Source organism: Polypterus senegalus, chromosome 3 (assembly GCF_016835505.1).
Source record: "Polypterus senegalus isolate Bchr_013 chromosome 3, ASM1683550v1, whole genome shotgun sequence".
NCBI classification, from domain to species: Eukaryota; Metazoa; Chordata; class Cladistia; order Polypteriformes; family Polypteridae; genus Polypterus; species Polypterus senegalus.
In genome coordinates this window covers 49,561,045-49,578,018 of record NC_053156.1, presented here as the reverse complement: position 1 = coordinate 49,578,018, position 16,974 = coordinate 49,561,045, and the positions used below count along the sequence as shown (strand labels likewise).

The window sequence follows — 16,974 nt, the reverse complement described above, 5'->3', positions numbered from 1 at the left end:
AACTCTGCGATGACCAATGTTCTGGCCTGGTGACATTTCTTCAAGAGAAGCTCACCAAATCAACAGGCTAATTAAAATATCAAACTCAGTTATAGAACACAATCTGGAGCCCCTGTAGGTCATAATGAAGGAGAAAATGAACACAAAAGTAAGTGCCTTTATGAACAATGATACACATCCTCTCTGTGACACACTAACTCTGAGTACTTTCAGCCAACGAATTATTCAGCAGAATTGTGTATAGAAATGCTGCTGGGGCTCCTTTATACCAACAACAATACATCTCTTCCGTCTCAGTGCTCTTTACACTGTGACAATCAAAAAGAAAGCATTTACATTTTATAATCCATCTTATATTTACTAATCTTATATTTACACAGATTTCTATTTCATTTTCACTGTGTGTCTTCATGTATGTACGTTAGATGTTGAGCCACTGATTACTAAGTAGGCAAGCATCACCATTTGAACTTAGTATTTGCCTCAGCAGGAAGCCAAGGTAGTGATCTGAAAAGAGGAGTAACATGTACCAGACTTGGCTTGTTGAGCCCAAGATGAGCTGCAGCATTTTTGAATCTTTTGCTGCGGCTTGGTGACACATGCCAGTTCTCCTACCAGCAAAGAGATACAGTAGTCCAGATGTGACAAGACCAAAGCCTGGACCAGGAAATGTGCTGCATACTGTATTAGATAAAATCTGATCTTGTAAATATTTATAAAATAAATCTGCAAAAATCAAAAACTATAGGAACATGGTCTCTGAAAAACAGCTGGCCATCGATCACCACCCAAGGTTAGCATACTGACTTGGTGCATGTTGGCGATAATGAGCCAGTGTGAATAAAGATTTGGTGCACTACAGAGGGATAAGTAGGTATAACAAAAAGGTCCATCTTTGCCAGGCTGAGCTGAAGATGGTGTTCCTTTATCCATGTGGCAATATTAGTGAGACGTAAAGATTCTAGCTGGTCCTTAGGAAGGAACAACCGGCACACCTGTGTATCATTAGCATAGAACAGATAAGAACACCATGGTACATGATGATAGGGCCAAGTATGCGAGGCAGAGAGGGCACAGCACCAATCCTTGGGGCACCCCTGCGCTTGCCTAATGCACCCTTGACATCTCTCCACATCAAGACATATAGTAAGATCTGCTTAAGTGGTAGGACTTTAACCATCTGCAGTCCCAGTGACACCAAGGAGGGTCTGACAGCTGAAAGTATGATGAACATCATCTGTCCCTCCCAGGAAGCGAACCCTGGTCTCCTCATTATGAGGAGGCAGTACTCCCATCATATTACCTCCCGTGCTACTGTGGTGTAAGGAACATCTGTAAATACATTGTGTATAAAACATGCACTATAGTGTGTGTTTGATTCTATGTTTCTGAAAAATTTGTTATAACTAATGTTTTAAACATGAAAAACTTTAAACTTGGGCTTCCAGAATAAATCCAATTTATTGATGTCAGCACAAGCACAATTACATGCTGAAACATGTACTGCAAGTTTGATGCTCCATGACATTTCAAGAAAAATTGTTAATGTTACAGAGCTAGCAATTTGTTAAATACATAGTATGTCTATTCAGTATTTGTTTCTAGAGGTGAATATATCTACTCTCAGCCAAACAAATTTAATATAATAATGCATAGTATATATATATATATATATATATATATATATATATATATATATATATATATATATATATATATATATATATATATGATGGCTGGCAGTTTATCCCGGCCAATACCCCCACGCCGGTAGATGGAGTCCTCCCTGCAACATGGAGGTGCCCCGAATTCCGGCAGGGCATCATAGACCATGGAGTTCGGCTTCACAGCCCTGCTGGATACCATGGGGGCCACCAGGGGACGCTGCAGGGAGACATGAACATTGTTTCTATTATAGCCTAGAAGTACTTACAAGTCACGGGTATGGAAGAACTAAAGTACTTCCGGGCTGAAGAAAAGAAGAAGTTTTCATCTGACCCGGAAGTGCTATGAAATCGCGTGGACTGAGGGACAGAAGCACTTCCGGGTCAAGGACTATAAAAAGGACTGTGGGAAACCCAGCAGACGGAGCCAGAGTTGGGAGGAAGTGTGATGGAGCTGCTGGGTGGAAAGGAGGATTTATTGTTATTGATTATTGTGTTCATTATTATTATTATTGATTTATTATTGAGTATTGAGGAGGTGCTTTGTGCACAACTGAAGAAATATTAAATTCATTTCCTTATTGTACCTGGTGTCTGGACGTGTTGTCTGCGGGTTTCACTGGGCAACAGTGACCCCTGAAGTCACAATATATATATATATATATATATATATATATATATATATATATATATATATATATATATATAAATGTCTGTTGCCCAATGGTTGATGCAGGAAACATTTCAAATCGGCCAATGAGCTGGCCTTGCGCTCACTTTCTATTTGTTCTTTTAATCTTAAGAAAGGAGTGAATGCAGGACATCATCAATGTGACTGATTGCTTGCTGTTTCTTGAGTGCTGAACTAATCTGATGGTTTCAAAATGCTTACAATTGTTCTTGTCTTCACAATAACAGAGCTGAGTAGTTTGGAAACCTGGACACACCAGCTTCTCTCTTGTGCAAGTCTGTCACCCATACATCCCAGTATATGAAAATATATTGAAATACTGCATCTATATGCTGTAAAATATATGGGATACTATATAACTAGAAGTTACAGTATATTTAAAAATATGTTGCAATGACACAGTATGTGCTTTACAGTATATTATTCCTACTATTTTTAAATTATATTAAGAAGTATATTTTTACATTTGGAAAATAATATACAATACACAAAAAGCAATAATTTACATATTTAACAATATATTTCATTGCATTGCCAAATATTGTAATATATTTCTCCCTGAAGTATATTGTAACATATTTGAAAATATGTACATATTGGTAGTAATATAATTTTAAAGAATATATTTTAAATTTAATTCATTTTAGTAAACGTGATCTTTAGATTACCAAGGAAAATAAAGCTAATTTAGTTAGTGGAGTCTTCATATACGAGGTACCCAAAGGTTGAAAAGATCCATCTGCAAGGAATGCTAAGGGATGTTCTGTTCTGTTTTTTTTCAGGTACATCAAGCCTGAATACTTTACACTTTAAATTGATATATCATAAATCAAAGAATATAGAGTGTTGACTCTTTCATGAATTTGTCTAAACTGAGATTGTGCCCATCATCAACCCCTTTTTGTTCTCATTTTCTTGTAGGTACCTTGTTAAGGCACTACTACATGAGCTACATTACTCCTACAACATCAAGATGGAGCCTGGTGGCATATTATTTGAGAGCCATTGACACTGATGGCAGCAGATGCAGTGTAAACCATCATATACTACAACTACAATTACGGACACTAAAGTGTACCAAAATGTGTACCGTGGAATGCCCAGAGAGGGACTAGGTGGTCTGCTACCATAAACTTTGACTTAAGTATTTTCCAAAACTGATATGGTACATTTTTATTTCCCTCACCTTGGACCATATTTTATATTTGATTATTATAGGTTAATTTTTATATCCTTGAGCAGGATGGAGCCACTGTCCTGAGTTCAAATCTTGCAAATGTTTTTCTGCATGTGTAGATTTTTTACGCTCTTCCAGTACCTGCATTGTTATAATTTAACTAGCTGTGTAAGCCTGTGCTGTAAAAAGCCTGGGCTCCTAGAAACCATGGATTCTGGCACTTTATTCAATCAATCGCATTGGTTGTGCATTAGCGGCTAAGTGAGATTCTCTTTCCTCGGTGGATTTGTTTTGCCGACGTGCTCACCTCACTTGTGTATTAGCAGCTAAGTGAGTTCCCTTTTCTCGATTGTTTCACTTTGGCGACAGAGTCGCTTTCTTTGAACTTCATGCTGTAGCCTCACACTTCCGAGCTGAACAGACAGACTTCTACACATAGACGTTTATATATAAGATTATGTTATAAATTAGTTGCAACTTTGCTTTTTGTTTTATTCTGGTTCATGTAAGAGTTTTGAAGGTTGTATAATCCTATTTTGATAACATTTTGTTATAAACAATTTTTAAATGTTATTAAAACTATATTAACATCTTTCAGTGACACCATTTTGTTTTCTGCTGGTTCCACCATTTTGACTTTAGTGTGTGTACTGTTGCTAGCCATGTTGCTATGCAGGACTACCAGATGTATCTCTATATATAATCTTCATTTGGATCTTGATCTTTGTTTGTCCGCAAATGATTTAGAAGAAGAAGCACTAGATGGCAGTAGGGAGACAGCTAAAACATAGGCATTGCATTAAGAATCTCCTCCAGGCTTATACTACTGAAGACTGTAGTACGCCAGTCACACCTCAAAACACAGACATTCAAACTAAACAAATTGTTGTGCTTTAAATTAACTAAAGAGATCTTCATTTAGATCTTGATCTTTGTTTGTCCATGAATTCCACGCATGCATAGACCACCTTCCAGTTTAGTACGTTGTTGTTACTCACGGATGTCAACAACGTGCCGGAATAACGAAAGGGGTGGTGGACAGTGTTACGCTGGTTAGCTCCTGAGGCCTGGTAAGAGAATGAGATTGCCGAAGATAAAAGGTACGTGCCTAAGTAACATATGAATGAAAGAAAGACAGTGGGTAAAATGAATGACAACCTAACAGCACGTTCCGGAAATTATTATTGTTACGTTGTAGCCGGCGAGTGCTGCGCGTCTCACAGTTGTACTGTGGCTTGCTCACATGTCAGTGAAGTGATCCCTATTTATGCTTTAAAGAGCCTGGATACCTATGTGTCCCCCTTTTATAACCATTGCTCAGTGTATATTGCCTTACTCTTTGGATTGCCACAAAGCAACCTGCGAGATTGGAGAAAGGTTGAGAAGACATCGTAAGAGGAAACGATAGCGTCGTGAAAACGAGATGGACTGTGAACAGACAGAAGCAGAAATGCTCCCACAACCCCACATAATTACTATTTGGACAGTGATTCCGAGTAGGCCGTTCCTATCGAATCAATGTCCAAGGGTTTCTTTGTAATTTTGTTTCCCTTATAAAAAATCATAATGCTGTGCGACGAAGGGCCCAGTTCACGACTGGCAGCCGCGTTTAAACAGGGAGCCCTTCACAGACACAGACTTTAACATGCGCAACGTAGTTGGGCGCACATGGCTAGTAAAGATATAAAGGTCAGCTCAAAGACTTCCTGGCTATCCAAATTCTGGATAAAAATATTTAGTGGTGAGTGCATTCTGTTTTATCGATTTTCTGGTTACACCTAAGTGCTTTGTTTTCTTTTGACTATGAATACTGAGATTTTGATTAGACTTAATGACAGATCAGTTAGACTCTCAAACTTTGCAAGGCTTTAGATTAGATTTCATCTCCTGATTCTTCTTGATTAAAATCAATGGCAGAGTTTGCCAATTTTTTTCCAGATTTTTGGTTTTCCCCCCACATCCCAAAGACCCACTTGTTAAATTAATATTCTAAAGTGACCACATGGATGCATGAAAAATGACCCTGCGGTGGACTGGCAGCCAATTGAGGACTGGATTTGCTGTATGCCTGATACTTGATAGGCTTCAGGTCCCCCGTGACCCAAAACTGCAAACAGTCAGTCTTTTTCTAAGTCGCTTAGTCCTGAACAGAGTCGCAGGGGGTGCTGAAGCCTATCCCAGCTAGCATAGGGCACTAGGCAGGAGCAAAGCCTGGACAGTCCATTGCAGGGCAAACACACACACATACACCAAACACACACTCGGGCCAATTTAGTATTGCCAATCTACCTAAACTGCATGTCTTTGGACTGCGGGAGGAAAGCGGAGCACCTGGTGGAAACTCACACAGACATAGAGAGAAAATGGAAACTCCACACAGGGAGATCCTGGGACATGTGCCCTGGTCTCTTAACTGCTAGACAGAATCACTACCACTGTAAACTGGATTTCAAAACATTATACATATACATTTCTATGCTCACTTAGTAAATTCAATTTTACTGGTTATGTTGTATAATTTCTTACTATCAACCTTTTGAAATATTAGTGTAATGTCTTTGGAAATTTACAATGAAAACTTGGCAGCAATATGCACAGCAGCATTAAGAACTATACTGCTGTCCCACCCTCTGTTGTTTAGTCATTTCAGAATAAGCTGTACCACAACAGAGGACTCTGTGGAGCACTTTTACTTATAATGGTTTCCTGTTTACAAATTCAGCAAGATTTTAACAGAAACTTATTTAAATTAACTGTAGTTGTTTGTTCCTGTGGTCGAAGTTCCATCGCTAGCAGATTAGGACATAATAAACACTAAGTGTGGCAATATCAATAGTATGGCTTCTTTTAAACAAAATTTCTACTGCTCTTTTGTATCAGTATTTTTTTTACAGAAACTTCACTGTGCAGATGGCTTTTATGGTTTGGCACACCTTGAAATGGAAAATGTACTGTTGACTACTGCACTTTGATGTACATTTTACCATTGGGCTTTATGCTGAGAGATAGCTGAGTGGTTGCAGAAACATTCATTTCAACATTCGCAGTTAGATGCAAGAGTAGATCAAAGCTAAACATTTCATTGTGATTTAAGTCATTAAAACTGTATGTCATAATCATAAATGTGATGAAGAAATACTGCAAACAAAAAGAACTAAAAAAAAGTAAGAAAATTAAGCTACAAGACTTACTGATACTCTTTTGAGTAATGTGAATTTGTATTTTGCTCTCCGGTACTTCAATGTTAGTTACAGTCCTGTGGGTGAAACAAGAAGTTATAATCATTGCATTTGCTTTCTAACAACCTAAGTAAATATCTGCTCAATGCTGCCCAAAGCGAGAAGCAAATTGTGATAATAATATAGTGGTTTATGTAACTCAAACGCTCAATAAAATGTTATGACGTAATTACTGCTGGAAATAAATTAGGGAACACTTTGCTCAGTACGAACATAATTTTGTTTTATTATAAATATTTACGTTTACTGTCTTATAAAAATGACAAAGCAGCACATGGACCTGTCCAGGGAAGGGAAGCCATGTTTAGCTTTGAAATAAAGGGCATAATAAGATTTTAGAACATTAGAACATTGTAGACGAGAACAGGCCATTCAGCTCAACAAAGCTCGCCAGTCCTATCCTCTTATTTCCTACAAAAAAACATCAAGTCGAGTTTTGAAAATCCCTAGCGTCTTACTGTCTACCACACTACTTGGTAGCATATTCTAAGTGTCTATCATTCTTTGTGTAAAGAAAAACTTCCTGTTTTTTTACTCTTAACAAGTTTCCAACTGTGTCCATGTGTTCTTGGTGAACTCATTTTAAAATAACAGTCTCGATCCACTGGACTAATTCCCTTCATAATTTTAAACACTTCAATCATGTCACCTCTTAATCTTCTTTTGCTTACAACTGTATAGGCTCAGCTCTTTTAATCTTTCCTCATAATTCAACCCCTGTTATCCTGGAATCAGCCTAGTCGCTCTTCTCTGGACTTTTTCTAGTGCTTCTATGAAATTTTTTGTAGCCTGGAGACCAAAACTACACACAGTATAGTACTCCAGATAAGATGATTAGAGAAGAATGTGAGAGGATTTAAGAAATCCCTGCCCTGCAAGGAGTGGTGCCTGTTCATATTAGGCCATATTCTCACACACATACATACACCCAACTTAATTTTTTCAGTCCATTTGATGCTGCTATTTAACCAAACCTGTGCATGTTTGGCATGATAACTGGAAAACCAGAAGAAAATCTTCCAAAGATATTAGGAAAATGTATAAAATTCACAAAGATGCCCGGTGGAGTTGAGAGGCAGCAGCAACAGCATTGAAAATTCCACCATCATGCCACATCAGGACCTTCAATATTCTTCATAGCACCAATCTGGAAGAGTTCACATAGTGACACATGTGCTAGTAAACACCGGTGAACAGGAAACAGAATTGCATTTAATGAGCATTGTGTTACAGCCATGGTTTATATTCCTGTTTATTATTATTTTGACCTACTTTTCATTATCGCTTTTTTTGTTTAATATTTCTGTACTATATTATAAAATGTTTCTCCATTCCTTGTATTTTGTGTGTGGAACCCAAAGAGCCACCCTCAGCCTTTATAGTGAGGTGAGAGAGAGGTGGTTATTGGAATTTATTGCTTTTAATTGCTTTGCTGGTTATGACATTTGCTTCTTTCCTTGAATTTTGTTTATTGGATTTTGTGTTGTATTTGTTTGCCCTGGATTGCCTTTTCAGGCATATCCTTTTTGCTTCTTCATTTTTGCCTTTTGGCTAGTTTTGTTCTTTTGATTTATTTTCTAATAAATTCTCAATTTCTAAAAATTCATATTGTAACTTGTCCTATCTAGTCAAAAGCTTTGTGGTCACTCTAACCAGTGGGACATTGCGGTATAGTTTGGGACATTTAAGGCACTGTTTGAAATTTAAAAAGCAGAACCCCATTTTATGCCTGTGCAAGCTGAAGCGTACGTGAGGGAGTTTAAGAGCTGTGAATTTTTCTCTGAGCACACTAGTGAAGGTTCTAGCCTGTATGGTGGATCTTTTTGGAAACCTCACACCCCTTTACTGACCTACTTAGCACTAGTGATGTACTGTATTAGGAGATTTCTGAAAGCTGGTTTGATAATAATTTCAGTAAAGTGCAAGAATAAAAGATGTACAGATCTATGGTTGTAGTTCAGAAGAGCAATTTAGGATAAGAAAAGAAGATTCAAGAAGGCATCCTGAAAATGCAGTGTGATTCAAAGTCAAAAGCAATGTGTGCTACTGGCTGTTTATGAGAAATACATGGTCTATGCTGTAGTTTTCAGAAGTAATTTTAAGAGAAGCATTGCTTTCATCCTTACAATTCACTTCACCCATCACCCTAAAGTGTCACTCCTTTTAAGCAGTTTCCCATCCACAGTTGACATCCCACTGACTTGCAGCTGGATGTAAACACCTTTGTATTTTAAGGGTGCAGAATCTTAGTATAGTAAGTAAGGTCACCAAGTGAAATCTAGTGTCAAAATCAACATAAGCGGATCAAAAAGGAAGTAAGACAATGGTTCACTTGCAGCCCCCAGTAATAAATAACACATCCTGTTAAATGTCAAATTGCCACAGATAATTAGGACACTGTGTACTGTATAAGCATATTGGCAGAGTTTCTGGTACAGCTTAAGGGATTATAAAATACTGCATAAGAATCCACATTTTAATACAATATTGTGATATAAACAGTATATGATTTACAGGAAGATCCCCTTACCTGCTTTGGAAGAAATATTATTGAACTTATTTGTATATTATCACTCAATATCATTCTGTGACTATATAATTATCTATTTGCATACGTCTGATCATAGATCTGGTATTTATAAATAACACAAAAACATTTGAAAAAAATCCAAATGGTAAATTTTACTAAAAGCTACAGATAAATGAGCCAACAGCTCCGCTCAGAGTTAAGCTGTTCTAGTGTACTCATATATCGTATATTGTATATATAGAGCTTCAATCTAGCCATTCATCCATGTTCTAACTCATTTAATAATTTAGGAGCTGGAGTTTTCCACCTTCACATTGACTATAGGTCTGTTTTCATCAACTTTGTTTTTTTCCCAGACTGACAGTAAGTAGGAATGTACCCATGCACTGCAAATCACGCAAACTCAGCCACATACTTGGTCTCAAAATACCAACCCTTAGACGCTAATCAATCTGGTGGACGCTAGTGAGAAAACCAGGAGCACATGAAAACTGCAACCAGAAAGCCATCTGAACACTGAACTGGAATTCAAGCCACTATATTCAATTATTCTTTATTTTTTCTGAGCACCACATTTCAACTCTGTGTTGCAGGGAGTTGTAATTTATTCTGGTTCTGTGTATATACCATCTATCTATTTTCCTACAAAGTTATTAAAGTTAAGATTATGAGACAAACCTTGGATCAAACCAAGGACGTGCTATTGCAGATCACACAAATGCATGGCAAAATCTCAGACATTCTGCACCAATGAATATATACAAATTAATCTATAGGAAACAAATGAGAACACGAATAGACTGCAATCTCATCACTTCATTTTCATAATACCCTATTCCAGTGCAGGGTATTAGAGAGGTAGAGCCTTTGATTTCAGTCGCATTTGGTTGTCAACCTTGGATGGGATGCAAGACCAGTGAGGTTAATTATCTGCGCCAGGTCGGGAAAGCGACCTTGATTGGTCCTCCAAAATTCGAGAGGGTTATTGCTCCTGGGGATGGGGACTTCTGAGAGACAACCATCTAACTGTTGAGCTTGTCCTCTGTCTTGCAAATAGGTTATTCTCTTGAATAGGTTAGGATCTCATCGAACATGTCAGACAGCGAGACTGTGCGCGGCTCATCTGTAGTACGAGTCAGTTTACTCTCTGCGCTGTTTTCATCTCCTGCGCTGTGCATCACCTGACCGTCTCAATCACCTAGCGGCTTTCCCAAATCCAGCTCGACCTGGATCATTTCTCGTGTGCGCAGCTTTTTCCCCACATCCAAGTAATGATCTTTATATCGTGGATCAAGCACAGTCGCGATGCAGTACAGGAGTTCTGAGTCCGCCTGACTAAATCGTGTGCTGACAGCTTCCAAGAGCGTACTTTTAGTTGTTTTAACTCCGTGGTCTGTTTCAGCCTCTTTGTTTAAAAGACGCTTTAGTACTGCAAGTAAAGGTATGACGTCTGCCACAGATGCATCAGATGAGCGTATCTCTTTTGTTATCTGCTCAAAGGGGGTGAGAAGAGAGAGAACGTTCTCGATTAACACCCACTGGTATGCGGTGAATGTCGCGGGCAGGTCATGATCTGCTATGTATGTAGCCAAGACTCGCTTTTGCGCAAAAAGGCTTTCCAGCATATAATATGTACTGTTCCACCTTGTGCTCACATCTTGTTGGAAACGTTTTTGTGGCGTTCCGAACTGTTCTTGGATAGATTGTAGGCGCGCATAGGCAAGCGGTGAATGTTTATAATGGCCAACAATTTTCCTGCCTATCGCTATCACATCTGCTATACTGCGCTGACTCAACAATCCCTCGTTGTCCGCCAGTTGAATTGTGTGTGCCATACACCGTATGCCTTTCAGATCACTATCTTCCATGGCTTTAGCCATATTGAGCCCCGTTACACCATGCCTAGTAGACGGCATTTCTCAGACGTGTGCTTACCTGAGATGTATAACGTCGTTTCAACACACGTCCATGAGCTCTTGGCTACAGATATTGCAGCCCTCAGCTTCACGACTGATATTTGGAGCTCGGATGTGAGCCCCACCAGTATGCTGAGTTTAGTTAACTGCGCAGTGGATCGACACAGATTTCAAGCTACAAAAGATTGTGCTTCACTCACAAGAGTTTAGAGGGTCCCATACAGCTGTAGCCATATCCGAGGCGTTCGCCAACATGTTTGACACTTGGTGTATCGACCGATCTAAAGTGCATGCAGTAGTCAGTGACTTTTTTTGCCTTTTCTAAGAAGTCAGCCACAGATGGAGTGGGTGTCCTAGGACTGGGAGGAGCTACTTTCCTTTTCGCTGCTGCTGTTGCCGTAGCCGCCGCCGTGTCTTTCTCGTACTCTGCATGATGTTCGGGGTGTCTTGATTTTAAGTGATAAATTAAACTTGAAGTGCTGTACGTTTTTGCAGATGCACCCCCTCTGAACAATTCAGCAGAACAGTGTCTGCAAACGGCCGTTTTTGCCTCTTTCTCTGACGCTTTAAAGTGCTTCCACACTGCTGACATTTTTGCTGCATAAAGCGCGCTCTCACTCTACGCGGGTTACTATTTGATCGCGTCATTAAAAACGTCATTGTTCGGCAAAATTTATTCGGCCTTTTACTTATTCAGCTGAACACCGAAAGTGCATTTTTTGGCTATTTTTGGCCGAATAATTTCGGTTGCCGAACATTCGGTGAATCCCTAGGGAAAAGGTTATGTAGGCGTTGAAGGTGAAAAGCAGAATCTTGAATTTAATCCTTGATGGAACCGGTAACCAGTGAAGCTGGGAGAGAACAGGGAAGATGTTAGCAAAACGCTCTATGTGGGTGAAGACTCTGGCTGTGAAATTCTGAATGTACTGTAGCTGCTGTATAGATTTTGAGGGAGGCAGATGTAGAGGGAAATACAGTAATCAATATGAGACATTTTGAAACAGAGTTTGAGCATCATTAAAGGACAGAAATGAACGGAAATTGGAAAATTTTGGAAAAGTTTTGTATCATCAGGCGCCGCCGCGAGTGGCAGCCATTCTAGCAGCTCCTTATATGACTTTATCTTTCTACCTTTTTTCTCTATTTTTCTCTATTTCACTGATCACTCCTACCACTTTCTTTTATGTGGACTCGTTCCTTGGACAATTCTTACTACTTTTACTGCTTGGACATGGAGTTTTACACGTAGGGACTCTTCTATTCAAGTAGTCAACTTCAAGCACTGAGAACAAATGCCCATGCCGGTGTGGTTCTCTATTTAACTGATGAGGTAAGAAGGCGGTATCGGGGCAGCAGAGCCGGCAATAAGATAAAAGCCAAGCGTCTAGTGAGAAAGTGGCGCTACAAACCTTCGGTGCCTTCTGTGATCCTTGGAAACTCACTACCCAATAAGATCGACGAACTTCCTGCGCTGGTAAAAAATGTCAGGAACTACAGAGAATGCAGTTTGCTGTGTTTTAGTGAAACGTGGCTATCAACTAACATACCAGATGCTAACGTGGAGCTACCCAGGTTTAGCACAGTTAGAGCAGTCAGAGAGGCAAATACCTGCAGGAAGCGGAAAGCAGGAAGACTCGCTCTATATGTAAATAAAGTGCAACTCGGGACACGTAAACGTTAAAATCTCCACTTGTTGCAGGGACATCAAACTGTTGGCCGTAAGTATGCGTCCCTATTACTTGCCCAGAGAGTTTGGACACGTCATTGTTGTTATTGTCTACATCCCTCCTCGGGCGAACGCGGAGATAGCGGGTGACGTCATCCATTCCGTGGTTGCTAAGTTACAAACACAGCACCCTGAGGAGCTTGTGCTAATCGCTGGACAAAACATTAGCTGCCTTCTCCCAGTATGTGGATTGTAATACCCAGGGAAATAGGACTATCGACTTACTGAATGCAAACGTTAAAGACGCATACAGTGCCACCCCGCTGCCTGCACTTGGGAAAGCATAACCTGGTTCTGCTTCAGCCTCACTACAAACCAAGAGTGTGGGAGCTACCTACAACCACACATTCATTCAGGAAGTGGTCCCCTGAGGCAGAGCAGGCTCTGAGAGACTGCTTTGGAACTACGGACTGGTATATCCTGTAGGGGTCACATAGTGAGAACATTGAGGGGGTTGTTGACTGCACTACTGACAACATCAACTTCTGTATGGACATTGTAGTTCCAGTAAGAACAGTAAGCTGCTATGCTAACAACTAGCCATGGATTACAAGTGACATCAAGGGCCTTTTGAACCAGAAGAAAGGGGTTTTTAAAGGTGGTGACCAGCATGAGCTCAAGCATGTGCAGAAGGAACTCTGAGTCCAGCTCAGGACGGCGAAGGAGCAGTGCAGGAGAAAGCTGGAGCAGACGTTGCAGAATAACAGCATGAAGGAAGTGTGGGATGGGATGAAGATCATCACTGGCTGCAGCTCGAAGCGGGGTGCCTCCATTGAGAGAGATGTGGAAAGAGCAAACCAGATGAACAACTTCTTCAACAGGTTTGACCACCCTAACCCACTCTCACCTGAGAGTACTGCACCCTCCAACCATCCTTCTGCTGATACCAGCAAAGGATAGAGTTTCCCCCAACCCACAATTACAGCAGCCCAGGTAAGCAGAGAGCTGAGGAAACTTTATACCAGCAAAGCAGCGGGTCCAGATGGACTATTGCCACGACTGCTGAAGGCCTGTGTGTTGGAGCTGGGGAGTCCTCTACAGCGCATCTTCAACCTGAGCCTGGAATAAGGGGGAGTCCCAAGGCTTTGGAAAACATCTTGCATCACCCCAGAGGTATCACGTCCTAGTGAGCTGAATGACTTCTGGACTTCTCTAGCGCCTTCAACACAATCCAACCTCTGCTGCTTAGGTACAAGCTGACAGAGATGGGAGTAGATTCGTACCTGGTAGCATGCATCGTGGACTATCTTAAAGACAGACCTCAGTTTGTGCGTCTCGAGAACTGCAGGTCTGACATTGTGGTCAGCAACACAGGAGCGCCGCAGGGGACTGTACTCTCTCCGGTCCTGTTCAGCCTATATACATCGGACTTCCAATACAACTCGGAGTCCTGCCACATGCAAAGGTTTGCAGACAACACTGCTATCGTGGTCTGCATCAGGAGTAGGCAGGAGGAAGAGTATAGGAAACTAATCAAGGACTTTGTTAAATAGTGCGACTCAAACCACCTACAACTGAACACCAGCAAAACCAAGGAGTTTTTGATGGATTTTAGGAGGCCAAGACATCTCATGGACCCCGTGATCATCAGAGGTGACTGTGTGCAGAGGGTGCAGACCTATAAATACCTGGGAGTGCAGCTGGATGATAAATTGGACTGGACTGCCAATACTGATGCTCTGTGTAAAAAAGGACAGAGCCGACTATACTTCCATAGAAGGCTGGCGTCCTTCAAGATCTGCAATAAGATGCTGCAGATGTTCTATCAGACGGTTGTGGCGAGCGCCCTCTTCTACGCAGTGGTGTGCTGGGGAGGGAGCATAAACAAGAGGGATGCCTCATGCCTGGACAAACTGGTGAGGAAGGCAGGCTCTATTGTAGACACGGAGCTGGACAGTTTGACATCCGTGGCAGAGTGACGAGCACTGAGCAGGCTCTTGTCAATAATGGAAAATCCACTGCATCCACTGAACAGAGGAGCAGCTTCAATGACAGACTGCTGTTACTGTCCTGCTCCACTGACAGACTGAGGAGATCGTTCCTCTCCCACACTATGCGACTCTTCAATTCCACCCTGGGGGGTAAACATTAAATTAATTAATTAATGATTAATATTATACAAAATTATTGTCTGTATGTTATACCTTTGTTGTTATCACTCTTTAATTTAATATTGTTCTTTATCAGTATGCTTCTGCTGGAGTATGTGAATTTCCCCTTAGGGATTAATAAAGTTATCTATCTATCTATCTATCTATCTATCTATCTATCTATCTATCTATCTATCTATCTATCTATCTATCTATCTATCTATCTATCTATCTATCTATCTATCTATCTAATGTGTAGCTCAAAATTAGGTGATGAATCAAACAAAACACCATAATTTCTGACAACAGGAGCAGGTTTGACAAGTGCACCATCAATAGAAATGGTGAAATTGAATGCCTTAGAAAGTAGGGAGTTTGGGCCAACTCTTTAGTTTTATTGGCATTAAGTTTGATAAAGTTATTTTCATCCATAGCTTAAGATCAGTGATGCAGTTAGTGAGTGTGCTGGGAGGCGAGTCTGTAGGGAAGTGTGTACTAAGATATAACTGTACATCTTCTACATAACAGTGGATGTCAAGTTCATGTCTGTGAATATTCTGACCCAAAGGAAGGATATAAAGTAGGAGTAATGGCCAGTAATAAAGGACAGGAACACACTTTGGAAGTCCATTCACTCAAAGTGGGCCAGTTTAAAGATGCCAGTTAAATTCATTTTGGGAAGTGGAAAGACAGCTGAGAAAACCTGGAGCAAAACACACTCACAATACTATTTATAGGTTTATAGTTGAAGGTCATTATTGTTGCGTGTACAGAGTACAGTGAAATTCTTATTTGCAGAGCAGATCAGCGAGCGGAAGCACAAAGCAGCAGCGTCGTCTCCCACAGGCATGTAGCCCTTTGCAAACACCCGATTAAGTTCAACTGAAGTAAAGCCGGCAGCTAACCAGGAGAAATAACCAGTAGTGAGAAATCAAAGTCGAACGCTCAGCGGGTGGTGGAAACTTAAAGCCAACAGTCTTTTAGTGATTCAGCTGAACACGGAAAGCTCCGAAGTTACTACAAAAATGGAGTAGATGATATCAACACTAAACGTAAGTTCTATCTGCCCATTGAGGGCACGTTTATATGTTGTGTGTCCTGCAGCATGTACAGTTCAGGTTTTCCAGCTGACAGTGTAGACAGCTTCACCTGCCAAAAGTGTTTAGTTAATTTAGAGTTGGTTGGGAAAATACACAAATTGGAGGACCACGTTAGGAACCTGATAGCAATTAGGCAAACCGAAAATTGGATCAACTCGGTTTGTTCAGACAATTTGGCTACCTCTGATTCGGCTTCAGTCTCTCCAGGTACCACTGTAGTCAGTGCGCGGCTGAAGTTAGCAGCACAATTCAGCCTCAGGGTGAGTGGGTACAGTAAGACGGAGGTCTAAGAAGCCAAAATTTAGTCTCACGGCACCAAGGTCACCAATTCGGACCCAGAACAGATTCTCAGCACTCTGCAGCACACCTGTAGAAACTGAGAATAAGAAGATGCTCATAACTGGCGATTCCATAGTGCGGAATGTTAGAATTCCAAACTATATTAAACCAGCAGTTAATGTTAAATGCCTCGCAGGGGCCAAGATTTCTGGCATAGAGGCAGCACTGGACCATGTCGCAGATGATGAAGTATCTACCTTATTGCTGCATGTTGGCACTAATGATATTTATTTACAGCAATCTGAGGTATTAAAGAGGAACTTCATCTCTCTATGCACCAAAGCTAAAAGAAAATGTCAGAATTTAATTGTATCTGGTCCCTTACCAAGATTATATAGAGGGGATGTGATTTATAGCAGATTGCATTCCTTTCACTGCTGGCTAGAAACCTGGTGTGCAAATAAAAGCATAGCATTTGTGAACAATTGGGATGATTTTTGGGAAAGGCCTGGATTTTTCAGAAGAGATGGTCTTCATCCTAACTGGAGGGATCTTATGTATT

At 40.5% G+C, this 16,974-nt stretch overlaps 1 protein-coding gene across 9 annotated transcripts in view; it reads right to left on the bottom strand.

Annotated features, from left to right (window-relative positions):
- Positions 1-16,974, bottom strand: part of LOC120525126 (NXPE family member 3-like) — a 172,213-nt gene that overhangs the window by 16,130 nt on the left and 139,109 nt on the right. For all 9 annotated transcript variants that reach the window (XR_005632893.1, XM_039747171.1, XM_039747168.1 and 6 more), the window contains one exon: positions 6,724-6,788. Coding sequence is in view for 8 of the 9 variants with exons in the window: in XM_039747171.1 (XP_039603105.1) it covers positions 6,724-6,788 (65 nt within the window). In the remaining variant the exon portion in view is untranslated. The remainder of the gene's footprint in view (positions 1-6,723; positions 6,789-16,974) is intronic.